The following is a 16003-nucleotide window of genomic DNA, read 5'->3' on the forward strand; positions in this document are numbered from 1 at the left end:
ATTCGACACCAATGTCAGTCGCGTGCCTTTGGCGTTGGAGACATTTGTTCAATTTCCAGAGGGAGCTCATGTGGTCCGAATCCCACGTTACGCTCAGTGGTAACGCGGTGGCTCAGTGGTAGAGCGTTCACCTCTGGCGCATGGGGTCCCTTGTTTGATTCCAACTTGCGCCAAGTGAACTTTGTGGTGGACAAGCACTTTGTATGTGGGTTTTCTTGGAGTTCTCCCGTTTCCTTCCACTTTCTTCATTCCATCGTTTCATTCATTTCTCATCATGACCGCCTCCTTTAGCCTAGCCAGCATAAGTGTGGGATGTAAAACTGAAAGATTTCATTTATTTTTTTACTACTACTACTATTATTATTATTTTCTTTGAAAAAAGAGGCACCTAAAATACCAGGAACAATATTGAAGCGGCGATTAAGTGAACTTTTTATTATTTATGAAGAAGCTCCAGCGTAATTCCTTTATAATGTCTAGAATATTTTTGAAAGATTATGACGCTGAATCAAAATAACGGTAAATACTAAATGCATTATTTATTGTATGGATATCAAAGGTAGTGGTATTGGCTTCAACAAGGGTAGAAGTTGCTGTTTCATACTTGTATTTTATGATGCAAATCGTGTTAATTGCTGACTTCTCCGTAAGAAGGGCAATACCGTTGTATGGTTTTCAGTTTTAAAAAGATATCGGAATAAACAGTGGATTGTAACAACCCATATATCAAACAGGACTATATAATCGCTACTTGATTGAAATATGTTGTATTGAGAAAGTTTTGGAGTCAAATTAACGGACGTAAAAGTATTCGTGTCTGATCATTGAAGGTTATGTCCTAAGGCTCCGTGGTTCCAATCCAAAGAGCAGGACAAGATTATGTGCGTGGGTATTTTCGGGTTCCGCTGTTTCGTCTCACTATCTCCATTCCACCATTTTTTTTCATCGTTATTCATTTTCATTTATCATCCGTCATATTTAGCTTAACAAAGGGGTCGTTACCATTAAAGTGAAATCGAAACTTCTGCTTAGATTTCTATTCGAATCGGCATAGTTTGAACGTACAGATATGTACACCGAAAGCGAGTATTCTTAATAATACGAAGGAAGATATATATTTGAATACATCGGATCATTTATATGAATAGGATATATTATGCTTACAAGGACCCATGTTTATTTGTATTTTATTTGTATCATCGTAGGAGTAGGTTATTCCAATAATTGCAATCGATTATGTTACATTTGTGTATCACTAAAAATTATTGTAACAACAAGGATTACTTATTTTCTTATTTATCTTTCAGCCGACCAATGATACATTTCCCTGTAAGGATGAGCTAACAAACAGAGATCGTCTTGAAATAGTGAACGGAGTGTTTCAGTATACTACAGATTTATGGGATAAAGGAAGATGTGATAGTAAGTACAGATATTTAACTAGTTTGAAACAATAAAAGCACTGGCGTGATTTAACAGAAGTAAAACAAAAGCGAAATAATAAATAAATAAACAAGACTAATTTTTTCGGTATCCAATGCACTTCTCAGGAAAGGAGAGAGAAAGAAAGGATATAATTTGTACAAGCCTTTAGTTTATCAGCCATGGTGGTTAGTTTTGATGATCGTTATTCCTTGCTTGTAAATCTCGTAACCTTATTATAATTACATTCATCTCGTAACCTTATATTTATTTCGCTTTCTAGCAGAATTATTTATATAATCACATTAATTAAGAAGATATGGTTATACAGATTATTTTAAAAACTGCCTAAATGCCCTAGTTTTATGAACTTGCATTTTCCCGTAATACATGCATTACTTACTACTCTGAAAGTTGGCCACAGCCTATCCTAGAACTCGGCCGCATTGAAGCAACGTTATTCGTATGCTTTTAAATGTTTAATATACCTTTGTATGTTAAGCACCTGAACACCCGACAGCATACATGATCATCTATTTTTCTTTAAAATATTTGTAGAACATTTTTCACTGTTAGTTTTGAGAGATTTATAAACCCAAGAAAGAAGAAAAATATAGGAGGCAGTGATATCTTGCATTGTCTTCATGTCTGTTATTGGCGAGTGTATGAAGAAATGCCTTTCTATTCATATTTTTTTCTGCATTATAAGAAATTTGATAGTATAGTGTAGAAGGATTTATTAAGCTATGAATGGATAGCTTTTGTTTTTGTCATGGTTGCAAGCCTTCACCTTCTGGGGAACTTGCAAGAAATCTGTATAAATGTCGAATCAAGTCATGTTGCAAAATTAAAGAAAAGAAAGAAGGATAATGCCCCAAATCTTTGCTAGTCATTACCCATTAGCAAGGTAATTGTAACTGTTTCTAATCCACAATTATGGACCGCATTTGGTGGTAGTCAATTAGTACTTTGAAATTACATTAAATCATAATGTGCGAATGACAAATATACAGGGTTTGTTCAATAAGTATCGGGGTTTTCTCCAGGAATGATTGGAGGGCGGTCTCGATTGATAGGAGGGTGCCGGGACATTTGACATAAGCTAGGAGAATCGTGTCACCACTCGTCTACTAACCGTTGGAATGTATAGATCTCACACAAAGTGAAAGTGTGTTTAGCGCTTGCCTCAAGAGTGAGAGTTCAAAAGAACCATCGAATAGCGTTATGCTGTCAAATTTTGCGTTAAATTAAACAAATCCGCTATGAAGACATTTTGTATGATCCGTAAGGTTGACCAAGATAAAGCCATCTCGAGAACGCGTGTTTTTTTGAGTGGAACAAAAAATCAAAGATTGCAGGGAAGAGGCCACAAGGACGCGAAACATGTGGTCTACAAGGAGTTTGTGCATGCGTGGCAGACAGTGAACTCTAAATTTTACGCGACGTGGTCGATTATTTGAGGAGTAGGGTCCGCCACGTACGAAGAGAAATCGCCAATATCTGGATGCTCATTACGAGAATATGCCCAGTCACACACCACAAATTGTGAGAGAGACACTGGCCAAACACAACATCGAAGCTCTGCCTCGACCACCCTGCAATCCAAATCTGGCTCCTACCGACTTCTTTTTGTTCCCGTGCATAAAAATAAATAAAATAAAATAAAATAAACTGAAAGGACATCGTTTTGGAAAGGCAACGATGGTTCAAGTTAAGGCAACTTCATGAGGTATCTGAAAGGCCTGCCTGCCAACTTCCAGGATGCGTGTGAAAACTGGGAAAAGCGCTGGCAGCGGTGTATTGATGCAATGGGTTATATTTTGAAACGTATTAATTCACTGTGCATATACCTTTAATACATTTCTTGATATGAGTTCAGTCCCGATACTTACTGGACAAACTCTGTAATTACATATTACATACAATGTTTTATATTTCAGAAGTAATGTTTATTATACACCCTGTTTCAAAAAGAATATACGTATTACGAAAAATTATTTTGTCCAAACTATCGATCGCTGCGCCTCGGCTCGGCTATTGGAGAAACGAATACATAGTGTAGTTTATATTAATAGGCGCTAGATGTCAGTTGTCTTCTGTTTTGCTTGGTAACCGTCATATTTTTAAAATGGCTACTCCGCAGCAGAAACCATTTTGTGTTCTCGAGTTTGCGAAGTGCAATTCCGTGATTACAGTGCAAAGACGTTTCAGGTTGAGGTACCAAATTGATTCTCCGAATGGATGGAACATTCGCAGATGGTATCGACAGTTTGTAGATACAGGATGTGTATGTAAAGGAAAGAGTCCTGGCCGCCCTCGTGTTCCTGAAGAAAATGTTGCACGAATTGCTTTCCAACGTAGTCCTTCAAAATCAACTCCTCGTGCCAGTCGGGAGTTACAAGTGCCGACAACAACAATTTGGCGTGTTTTGAGACGTCGGTTGGTCATGAAGCTGTACAAGTTACAGCTGTTACAAGCTCTGCGTCCTGATGACAAACGCAAGCGTGTGGCATTTTGTAACGAGATTCTGGATGCTATTAACAATGATAACACTTTTGCACAACGCATCGTGTTCAGTGATGAAGGGACTTTCCGTGTTAGTGGTCAGGTAAACAAACAAAATGTTAGAATTTGGGGCCTACAGAACCCACATGCAGTCATTGAACATGTACGAGATTCGCCCAAAGTCAATGTGTTTTGTGCGATATCCCGATCATCTGTTTACGGCCCATTCTTCTTTAATGGAAGCATGGTTAACAGTCATCAGTATCTCGCTATGTTACAAAACTGGTTGTTTCCAAGGCTGCACGAAGACAACTTCATTTTTCAACAAGACGGGGCATCCCCTCACTGGAGTCGCCAAGTGCGTGAATGTCTGAATGGAACTCTACCGAACCGTTGGATTGGTCGTCAAGGAGCTGGGTACTTAGCATGTCTCAGCTGGCCTCCACGGTCATTGGATTTGACACCCTGTGACTTCTTCCTGTGGGGTTTCGTTAAAGACAACGTTTATGTACCACCACTCCCATAGAACCTGGAAGAGTTTGAAGAACCGGATCCGTACTGCCATAACATAAGTGACACAGGACATGCTTGCCAGAGTATGGGAGGAATTTGAGTATCGATGTGATATTGTTCGTGTCGCTGATGGAGGACATATTGAACATCTATAATTTAGACTTGAGAGATTCGTAAATATGTGTGTAAAATTTCATATTGGTATGTGTTAAAGTTTAATAAATATATGCATTTGAAATACGTATGTTCTTTTTGAAACAGGGTGTATATTTATAACATACAGACTAATAGAAAATGTTGATTAGATATTACACTCAATGCAAAACGCTATCAATTTTGAATTTTGTTTTATTGCTCATAAATGCTAAGAAACGAATGTATTACAGGAAATCTGCCTATGTTGGTCACCATCGGCTCCATTGAAAATTGGCTAACTTACAGAAAATAAGTGTATTTTGAAGCAGATACTATTATTGATCATAATATACGCATAAGTAACTATAATAATCTTGGCAGCAAATCAAGGGGCAGAAAACTTTCCTCAGAAGAACAGCCGAAGAAAATGATAATAAATCTATGTAAATTTTTGCAAACAAAATTGGTCCATAGGATTCATCTAATACCTTCATAGTACATATTATGATGCTTCAAAATTTCCATGTGAATGATTGATTATAGACTGTCAGTTAACATTTTTTTTTTTTTTAATTATGTTTACTTTCAGGTTGCTTTGTTAAAAGTAAAACAGGCAAACTCACTCCTGAGCTAAGAAATTCAACAAAGAAATTCTTTCAGCTATATCAAGATACAGCCGATTGTATTGAAGATAAAAACAAAACAGACCAGCACCTTCACAATTACAGTGAGGCTTGTATAGAGTGTAACGAAATGTATAAAAAATTGAATGAATTTTACAACTATTTAAAAGATAGTGAAGGAGACGGAAACCTCTGCATGGATATTGTGGACTGTGTGAGTTTTCATTGTTGTTATAGCTATTACTAGTACATAACTATATTCTATATTATTATTTTTTCTTTATACAGATTCTTTTAAAGGAAATCGTACGTGGATTGTCTGTTCTCTCTTTCTCTGTTCTCTATGGCTTTTTTAAATTTGTAGAGTAGATTTTTGTTTCGATCCTTCCTGCCAAGTAGTATGAATTGTCTTCATAATTAACTTCTTGTTTCTACGTTATCATCGCCGACTTACGACGAAAGCTCTCGAACACCCTACAAGTCACACTGTTTCCGAGATGTTCGTTCGAAGCTGTTTGGCCATCACAATTATCTTTGTCGAAGTCCCAGAGATCTCCGTCTCTTCCCAATTTTACGCACATATAACATGCTGACTACCTATCTGTGGTCCAGGTCACAGTTTGGATAACATACGTATCGTGCCTTGTCACCCTGATGTCAGCCGGAGGAGTTCATTTGCAACATTCAAGGGTAGCCATAATGTAACTGGTCAGTATATACAAATTACATTATAAATGAATAGTGTATAAACGCTTAGACGAGTCTTCATTAACTTTAATGTGTGAATATTTAAATACATAAGGCTGTTTGGTTATATCCGACCGATTTTGGGAGTGTAGTAATCCTGTGAAAAGCCGTGCCACCACCACCAGTTGTGTTCTGTTGGATCATCAGATTATCAACTATCGTCCAACATCACAATTTCCACTGCAACAAATTATGTTGAAGCCCAAGCATAGGAATCCTGTTCCATTTTCTCTGCAGGTTCTCTATTTTCAGTTGGGGTGATGTGATGATGTATACATGGTTTTAGGAGTCCAAATTGTTGAAATTCGTTAGGTTGGAGTTACGGTTTTTAACATGAATATCGTGAAAGGCAATAACACTGATTTCCGTTTCCTGCTGCGTATGGTGATATTTATTGTTAGCCCGGTACAAACGAGAGATATCTTCCGGATAGATTGAAATCTGATGTATTCCTAGAAATAGAGAGCACTCGCCTTCACGTTTTCGTCCACTTTATGCACCTCCAACTTCCCCTCGTAACCATATCCGGCGACAATCACTGTTCTCTGCAGTGTCGGTAAAACTCGGTACGTCCCTTGCCATTGGTGTCACAGTAATTACTCGAATGTTACGATTGTACGTGAGATAAATGTAGGCATCACCCAATGTGTCAACCATCGTTCATACGTCGCCAAGTGTCTTTCGTACAATTTGCCATATTTATCAGTGTGGCGCGGGAAGAGGTTGTAAATTTGCGTATGTTGCGGCTGACAATGGAAAGCGCCAGATTTAATTTCTTAGCCATGTCACGTTGGTTGATGAATTCTCCTGGCTTGCTGGTTGACAAATTGTATGAAACTCCTCAAGCAACATTTTCACTAGTAACTTCAAATGCCCACTAGTAACTTTGATGACAAATTTTCTCCATATATCCCATTTGTGCTAATCCTATGGTTAAAACATTTTCTCAACACTATGCCGTTATTCTTTTTTATGAAAGAAAACGAAAGTGTGTAGTAGGAACAAGCCATGGTATACCCTTCCCAATAACTGTTCACTTGTGGCGTTATTTCACTAGTGGCAACAGGACACTCCAGCACCTGTAACTTGAGACATCACGTTTATAACGTGGACGGTTCCTGATGCAGTTACCAAGTGACAGCAGCGTTCCAAATCGGTTGTATATAAACCGCAAAAATTTCTATGCGAGTTGTTAAAAATGGGATGTAGTACATTACTGCGTGACTTCTTTTTATATATAAAATCAATCTCATTACTGATGTTTAGTCATTTTAAAACTTAGAGGCACTTTCAAGTTTTTCCGTTCAATCCAACTGAATTTAATGAAATTACACAGTCAATTGTTTGTTGCTCACAAACTTATCGTGAGTTGTTGCACCTCGAAATACTGTCTGATGATCTATCCTAGAAACTTGGTTGGTGATACTAGACATTATAATGAATTGGTATAATCGGCCAATATAGAGGTCAAATGTGGAAAATTTACGAGTAAAAACTGTTTTCATAAAGAAAGTAATATCAAAGGAACTTAAACATGCAGGCGATTATTATTGCAATTTTTGAATTATTATCTTGTTGCATATTTTTGTATTAAGTTTTTCATTTTTAAAGCCTTTTTGCTACCTTTATTTTAATTTTTGAAGTTTTTTGTTTTAATTTTTTAATTTACACTTTTTAGAACTTTTGTGTTGAATTTTTAGCGTCCAGCAGTTTCCGACAATTGGTTTTTACCATGATGGGAATAAATAACCTACCTGCTAACGTTATCATTAAAACCAACCAACCAGTCAATCAATATGCAGGAGACAAATTTGTAACTAAAATAATAAATATAAATAATTAAAGCCTGTTACATCACAATAATTTGTGGATCAAAAAGTGTTATGGTCTATATTTATGTTAATTGTAACTTTTATGTGCAGTGTCGCATAAAAGTTTGACTTTTTTTAATATATAGAATCAACTATATTTCTGTTTTTCGCAACACAACTAATCGTGTACCAGTAAAGAACTGAAGAACTGAAAGAAACAACCGAAGACATTAACACGTATAAAGATTATAAAGAAAGTTATTTAGATGGCGTATTACATGAAACAAAGAGGTAGTGGGCAATATTAATCTAAGTGTGGAAGTATTTTCCATGTTTGTATGATTTCAAGAACAAATAATGTCTTAATAAAAATATATATGTTCTATAAACGAAGAAGAGATTAATCTAGTTGTTATATATGTTTGTGCAAAGAATATTGTTATGCACTATAAATGAGTTAACCAGCGAAAATATGAGATTATCGAATGAAAATTTTTTTTTAGAAAAACACTCACATTACTATGTTGCAGTACCAGTATTTTGATAGCAATACAACGAGGGTCCGTTTTATACTTTTATCCGTTACTCGTAGCTAAGGCTGATCTTCTTCGTCTTTAAAAATATATACAGAAGAAATACTATTTTTGACTTGTTCATATCCGTGTCACAATATCTCTCTTCTTGTAGAATGTTTTTTAATGACATAAAACAATCATATTGTGTAAGAATACGGAGAAAATGTATTAATCTCTGTAATACCGATGAGATTCTCTTCGTGTTCACCTTACAACTGATACTGATTGGCGCCGATAGCACTTTTTTATTTTTTATTTTTTAATTCTTACTTAATACGGCAAAGCCATTGGACTTAATTCCTGAAATTGATATTAGATTAAGTCGACTAAAGTCAATACTGATTTAATATTAAAGTTTTGCTCATAAAACAAGATTTTTAACACGCCTGATATATTTGGTAATTATCTATTCTTTCTTTTCAGATGAATTCAACTCGCACCGAGTGGAGCCAGACATTACATTGTCTCCGAGCAACTGGGCAACAGCTTTTGTTGTACGTAACAGCCGCTATAGTGACTGTATTGCCAATCATATTTTACACATTTACTAAAAGATATTCGTCGAGAGTTGAAGCGAGGCTACTGCAGCGTAAGTTCATTTGCTTTCGCACTCTCATAATTCATGTTGATGAAAGCCATCTCCTTTCAACATGGTTTTCTAAAAGAGTGAGTTTATGTAAAGTTAAAGATTTACCATTTTACTGCCCTCACCCTTTATTGTAAATAACAAAAGTTATTGACCTGTGTCTTTAAAAGCAAAAATTGAAGGTTAAAGGCATATATATATACAAATGGTGATCAGAAAAATGGAAACACCTGAACGAAATTGCAACTTACCAGATTAATATGGTGTCGGGCCACCTTTCGCCTTCAGAACAGCCTTGATGCGACGTGGGATGGAGGCATAGAGGTCGTGAATGGTAGCAAGTGGAATTTTACACCATTCCTCGTGCAGGGCATCGGCCAGTTCTGTGAGAGAGAATGGAGGTGGAAATCGTCACCGGAGTCATGTTTCCAAAACGGACCACAGATGTTCAATTATGTTGAGATCTGGGGATTGGGCGGGCCAAGGGAGGTGTTGAACTTCATCCCGATGTTCCTCAAACCACGCTGCAACAACGCCAGCTGTGTGAATGGGTGCATTATCATCCTGGAAGATGGCGTCATTGTCCGGGAACAACATCCGGACCATAGGATGCAAGTGGTCTCCTAAAATTGCGACATAATCGTTGGCAGTGATTCGTCCGCTAAGTGTGAGCACAGGACCCAATGAAAACCATGATATGGCGTCCCATAGCATCACCGAGCCGCCGCCATGTTTCACAGTTGGGCGAAGACACTGCAGATCATGAGCTTCTTTGGGCGTTCTCCACACATAAACACGGCCCGTTGTTGGGAATAGGGTGAAAGATGACTCATCCGACCATATCACACGTTTCCAGTCCTTAACGGTCCAAGTTGCATGGTCGCGGCACCATTTGCGGCGTGCGAACCGTTATGGTCCCTGATGAGCGGTTTGGCCCGTGCAACACGACCCCATAAGTTCATGTCATGTAATTCGCGGCGGACTGTGATTGTTGAAACAGGGTGGGGGAGGTGCTGATTGAGTTTCTCCGTCACTTGCTTCGCAGTGGCACGACGGTTCTGCGTGACAATGCGCTTTAATACCCGGCGTGACCTGTCACTCATGATTTTCTTCCGCCCACTGTTCCGCTTCCCCGATGTGGTTTTCCCGTGTGTTGTGTAGGCCGTCATCACCTTCGACACTGTCCCACGCGATACACCTAACACAGTCGCCACTGCCGTCACACTCACTCCACATAACCGCGCACCAACAATTTGCCCTCTTTGAAAATCTGAGAGGTCTCCCATTTTACACTACCTCCGTCTGCTGCAGCCACTGGACACTGCTGTTCCACTGCGCCTGACGTAGTATGGAGACCGACCTAACACACCACCTGCGGGCGCCACGACACCACTGCCAACCCATACATCTGACGTGTTGCCAACGTGGCCGACTACAGGTGTTTCCATTTTTCTGATTACCATCTGTATAAATATATATATATATATATATATATATATATATATATATATATATATATATATATATATATATATATATATATATATATATATATATATATATATATATATATATAAAGTAGGAAAGGTTAATGAGTTAATTCATTAAAATTAAAAGTATAAAATTAGCTTCGGATATGGACTTACTGGATAAAGAATCAGGAGGGCTTCGTAGTCTAATGGTTAGAACGTTGAACTCATGTCTGCGTGTTCTAGAGTTCGATTCCCGGCGGGGTATCCCAATTTCCGGCGTCCACCCACCGTCGTGAGTTAAACTGGGAAGTCACATGAATAAACGACATGACGGCCACTCGGTCCAGAAAGCTTCTACTACGCCTGTTAGAAATGAAATCTTTGAGTTTTACGTCCCACGGTTATGCCGGTTAGGCTAAAGGAGACGGTGATGATGATAGATGAGTGAAAATGGTGGAATGAAGAAAGTGGGAGGAAACGGGAGAACCCCGAGAAAACCCACGAGCACGGTGTTTGTCCACCACAAAGTTCACTTGGCGGGGGCTGGGATCGAACCCGGGACCCCAAGCACCAGAGGTGAACGCTCTACCACTGAGCCACCGCGCCCCCCTTACGCCTGTTAGAGACAAAGCGGCACAACACACTGACCACGTAGTTCCACTAGTCGCTAACAGATTGCGTTGAAGTCTGCAAGGGACTGTTATGACCTTGGCTATTTAGTAAGTTAGGATAAAGAAACAATGCCTCTCATAATTAATCTTAGTCACCAATGCCTTTTAAACACTTAAGAAGAAAAAGAAAACGTAAAAACCTCTAGTGCGCGGTAGCTCGCTAGGAGAGAAGGTTTTTGTATGATTATTTCTGTTTTTGACGAGCCCTTAATTCTCATGCATACCTTTCCCTTTCTAATTATTTTTCTGAACTTGAACTTTTGTTCTTGAAAACATGTTCTTTAACCTATAAATTTGAAGCTCTGTTGTTGACAGTAGAAGAGGAGAGTAATGAGACAATAATTCTGAAAACTTTATAGAAATTCTATATTCAATCAAATCATGTAATAGATGTGGTCAGAAGGACTTTAAGTAGTGATAAAATTGATTGTATAGTGAAATTTCTATTAAGAGAGCACTGTTTGAGTGAAAACGGGTCCCCAAAAGGAGGTTTTTTTAATACAGTAACGTTGCTAAGGATACGAAATAAGTACAATACAGTAAAGAGGATGTAGATTTATTTCGCAAGAATAGGTTTGAAGTGAAACTTCGACATCTTTTGTTCTCTTAGAACTACACGAACCTTGGCTCTTCGCTACTTTGAATTTGTTAGCAAGCTGTTGAAAAAAACCTTGTAAACTGTGTCTTTTTGATACATTTCTCAAGAATAATTATCTTGTCCAATAAGACTATAATCGTATGAAATAAGTATGAATACGCACCTTGCAATCACAGTTCGTAATATTTCAATCTTATACAGTTGTTGTATAACTTTCAGCCTCTTCTGTCTTTGGTCATAACGTCGAGTTAGTCTTCACTGATTTCTCTTTGCTATCCTCATTAGCTTTAACTTCGTTTTCTGAGGACAAGAGAGAAAATTATAACATAGTACTCGCATGATTCAATGTAGGATAATTTTTGGGAACTAAGCCAGTATAAGGACATCTGAATTGTGTTTATTTCAGTTCAGTTTACTAAAAGCACTAATGTTCGAACTCATTTTAATATTAATTATAAATTGAGAATTACGTTCGTATTTTAGGGATGAGATACCTCCTGATGTGCATGTGTTACACAGTTGTATTCAGTGATCAGTCAGTCAGCATTGTACTCTTCTTACAACGTGGACCCAGACAGAAACCCATTTAGTACAGTATTTCGAAACCGTGGTGTTCCAAGTACTTTGTCTCATGATGAACACAGTGCTGTTCTAAGTAGTAGTGAAACCACTGTAAACCTGATAAAGTATAAAATATCGAAGAAAGCTACAACTGCTGAAATTATGTGGTTTTAGACTCATTAACTGCAAAGATAGTCACAATTCATATAGAGATGATGGATTTCTTTCTCAATCTATGTTTTCAGACAGTAAAATAGCAAAGAATTCTCAGATGGAACTTGTTAGATGTAGCTATATTATTTGTTATGGTATTGCCGGATTCATCCACAAACAACTTGCATGCTTGGAAGAATATGAATAGTTTCTTGTTGCGTTTGACAAATCATTTAACTGAATAGCTGGAAAAAGCCAAATGCACCTACTTGTAGTATTTTGGGACAAAATTGAAGACAGAGTTACGACAAGGTCCTTGATTTCTTATGCAAATGACAATTGCAAATAATTTGCTCTTGAAATTTTAAGAAATTTTCCTAAAGGATTGTGATTTGAAGGACATTCAGTGGTTACCTGGAACATCAAGTTTTTACAAGGTCTCTGTTGTTCAGTGAATCTCGTGGTCGAAGAAGAATATTTGTTTCATTTTGTAGGAACAGTGCAAACTCAAAGCAAATTCTATTTCCCAAGAATTTCATGAGTCTAGATGGGTTGAAAATACTGATTGCGTAGAGCGAGCTTTGAAAATGTAAAAGATTTCATTGAATGTCCTGACACTAAACTTCCCAAAATTCCGCCGCGAACAGAGTGAAATCAGGTGTTAAAAATTCCCTCGTGCCCGTCAAACTTACATTTTTCAGATTTGTCTCATTGGAGCGAGAACGATTTTTAACTAAGTTTCAGGTTCAAAAATCCATGACTCTTCTCTTGTATGAAGAATTGTTCAATTGGTTACATCATTGTAAGTTTATTAAAGCGTTTTGTAAAAGATGAGGTCCTTGAGTCTATTCAAACGGCAAGTAGGTTAATGACCGTAGGTCTAAAAATGAAAAGTAATTTCAAAGTTGCAAAGAATGTAGATATAGGATTCGGAGCAAAAAGGTGTAGTGAAAAGCTAAGAAGTGTCAAGGAAAGAAACAAAGTTAATTTCTTCTTGAAGTGTTAAAAGTATTTAATAAGGATTACTGAAAATATATTTGAAAAGTGTTCTCGTAGATACTTTTACTTGTGCCATTTCATGCTTTGATCCTGAGGTTATCGTACATAAACCCGAAATAGTAGAGAAAAGACTGATAAAATGCTTGAAAATACTCCAACAGTCATCTCATCTCGATTATGTCAAAGCAAATCTAGTTTTTTTTTTTAAATCTTTTTTTGCCAATAGACTAAGCATGTGTTTACAGTTTACTTTGATTCAGATGGAAGCAAGGGAAATCTTGACAAGTGTTACACATCCATTCGTGGTGGAAAAAAATGAATTCAAATACTTATGGAATATTGTGAAAATAGTATTGACTGTGTTACATGGAAATACAAGTGTAGAATCTGTTTTTTCTATTAACAAAAGTTATTAGAAAAAAAAAGAAAAAAACTTGCAAGAGATTTCCTTAGTAACCCAACGACAGCTGGTAGATTATTTGGCACACATAGGTGGAATAAAAAAGTCTGCATGCTTCAGATCCAGACCTCATAGCTTCTGTAAGAGATGCGAGAACAAGACATAATTGGGCTAGAAAAAAAGAGAAAAATGAAAGTTATTAGCAAGTTGTTAAATGGAGGAAAATGGCTAAGTTAAAAAGAACTAGAAAAAAGGTAGATGAACTTCTAAAGAAACAAAGATTGAAATTAAAAACTATTCAATGTGAGATCGAAAGTCTGAAGTAATCATCTAAGTAATTGTGTTTATACCATTTTAGTTTCTTTTATATTTTAATGTTTTGTAGGATATAACTTTTATATATATATATATATATATATATATATATATATATATATATATATATATATATATATATATATATATATATATATATATAATTTTAAAACAATACGTAGATAAACATAGTTATTATTCTTAGCATCCTTCATGTAATACTACTAAGCTTTTACCGATATTTAATATTTATCTTTGATTTTTACATATTAAGATTTTCTACAACATAATTTTAGTATGATACGCCTAACATAAATAATATTTTTCTTAAAAAAAATAAAAGATGGCCACTGTTATTAATCAAGCCTTTAGTTAGCTTTTATAGGCATTCTTTATTAGTGGTCCTTTGTCTTATTAAATACTACAGGTCAGGGAAGATGGTTGGTCTGGCACCTGAAAATAAGGGAAAGGATAAAGATTATTTTGTAAGTACCGTATGACATAGACATGTCTGTTGTGGAAACTCTTCGCCACCCATCGCATACATCATTGGTGGACCAATGACAGATCATAACCCATAGAAGTGGCAATTCAGCCGAACAACCAACCGGTGTCTCACAGTCTCGCTACACGATCACGCTCGAAGTCACTTAATTGCAAAATATATATTCACTGTTGTCCTCCCGGCATTGAGGCATAACTGTGATTCACATACTATGGGTTTAGATACATAACTACACTCATTGTGTTGTTCGACGACATTCAAACTAATAGCAGCATGATCTTTGCATTAGTCCCCGTTTATGATGGCCAATGTACTGGGATCTTTAAAGTGGGATTAGCATGTATTTTACACTCATTCTATGGTTCGAATTTTGTTCGAAAAATAAATACGTAAGGAATGTTACAAGGATTTTATCTTGTTACACACTTTTTATATATATATTTCGGATACCACGTTAAACTATATAAAGTCTATATCTTGTTTAGCCTTCGTACTGACAACTGGGAATAACTTCAACTAATCGACATTTAACTTTTATTGTGTAGTGCTCTCCAAATATTGGCCTTTTGTATATAGACTTTATAATTTATATCAATTTCTTATCAATGTACGAGAAAAGAAAGCCAAATAACTAAAAATGAAACGAAAGAGAAAGAAAAGAAAAGAAAATTTTAAAAAAATACGAATGAGAGCGAGGTATGTATAAAGTTTGATGAAACATTATACAATTGATGCTAGAAGTTCTCTCTCTCATGAAAACATTATGGGCAGAGGTAGAACTGATATTGTTTGTCGTACATTGTAGAGTAGTAGTATGTCACTAGATAAGACGAAAAAAAAATGTTTCGAGGTATTGAAACATTTTTTACACGTATTAATAAAGCAAGGCTGACGGAAGCACTAAATATGTATTAATAAAACTTGTGTAACAGTTTCGGCAGTGTACTATCGCCATCATCAGACACGTTATCTTGACACACAAATTCTATTAATATATACATAGTTCTTTGGTCAGTCTTGTTTTATTAATACATGTTGAATATTTCAAGAACTATAATGAATGATACACAAATATTTTTAATGAAAAAACAGAACTTTCCTTATTGAGTATTTACTTTTTAAATATATTTTAATTTCTGCTTCTTTATTCAATATTTATTTTGTAACTTTTTAATTTTTTTAATCTGGTCTTAACAGAGAAGCGTCTAACGGAACAGATAGCTTCTACCTCCTCGGCTCTAAGCAGATAATGTTCTGATAGGAAATGAAGAAAAACATATGTGTGGACAAAGATCTCAATTTTCATCCCCTGTGACCTCATAGTCTAAAAAGGATTTCTTCAACAAATGGAAGGAAGCGATTGTTTCTATTTCGAGACAATTAGTACGTAATATTTTGAATTTTAAAAAATG

General features: G+C 36.4%; 1 protein-coding gene across 1 annotated transcript; it reads left to right on the forward strand.

Moving 5' to 3' along the window:
• Positions 1-1307: 1307 nt before the first annotated feature.
• On the forward strand, positions 1308-15997 carry LOC145678274 (osteopetrosis-associated transmembrane protein 1-like; the record flags this gene model as incomplete). The annotated part of the gene is given in 4 exon segments (XM_081748302.1): positions 1308-1422; positions 5165-5412; positions 8755-8920; positions 15789-15997. Coding segments are annotated over 4 exon segments (582 nt in total), but the record flags the coding sequence as incomplete, so codon positions are not given.
• Between the last annotated feature and the right edge of the window lie 6 nt (positions 15998-16003).

The sequence above is a fragment of the Thermobia domestica genome, unplaced genomic scaffold, assembly GCF_964235325.1.
Source record: "Thermobia domestica unplaced genomic scaffold, izTheDome1.hap1.1 HAP1_SCAFFOLD_2273, whole genome shotgun sequence".
NCBI lineage: Eukaryota > Metazoa > Arthropoda > Insecta > Zygentoma > Lepismatidae > Thermobia > Thermobia domestica.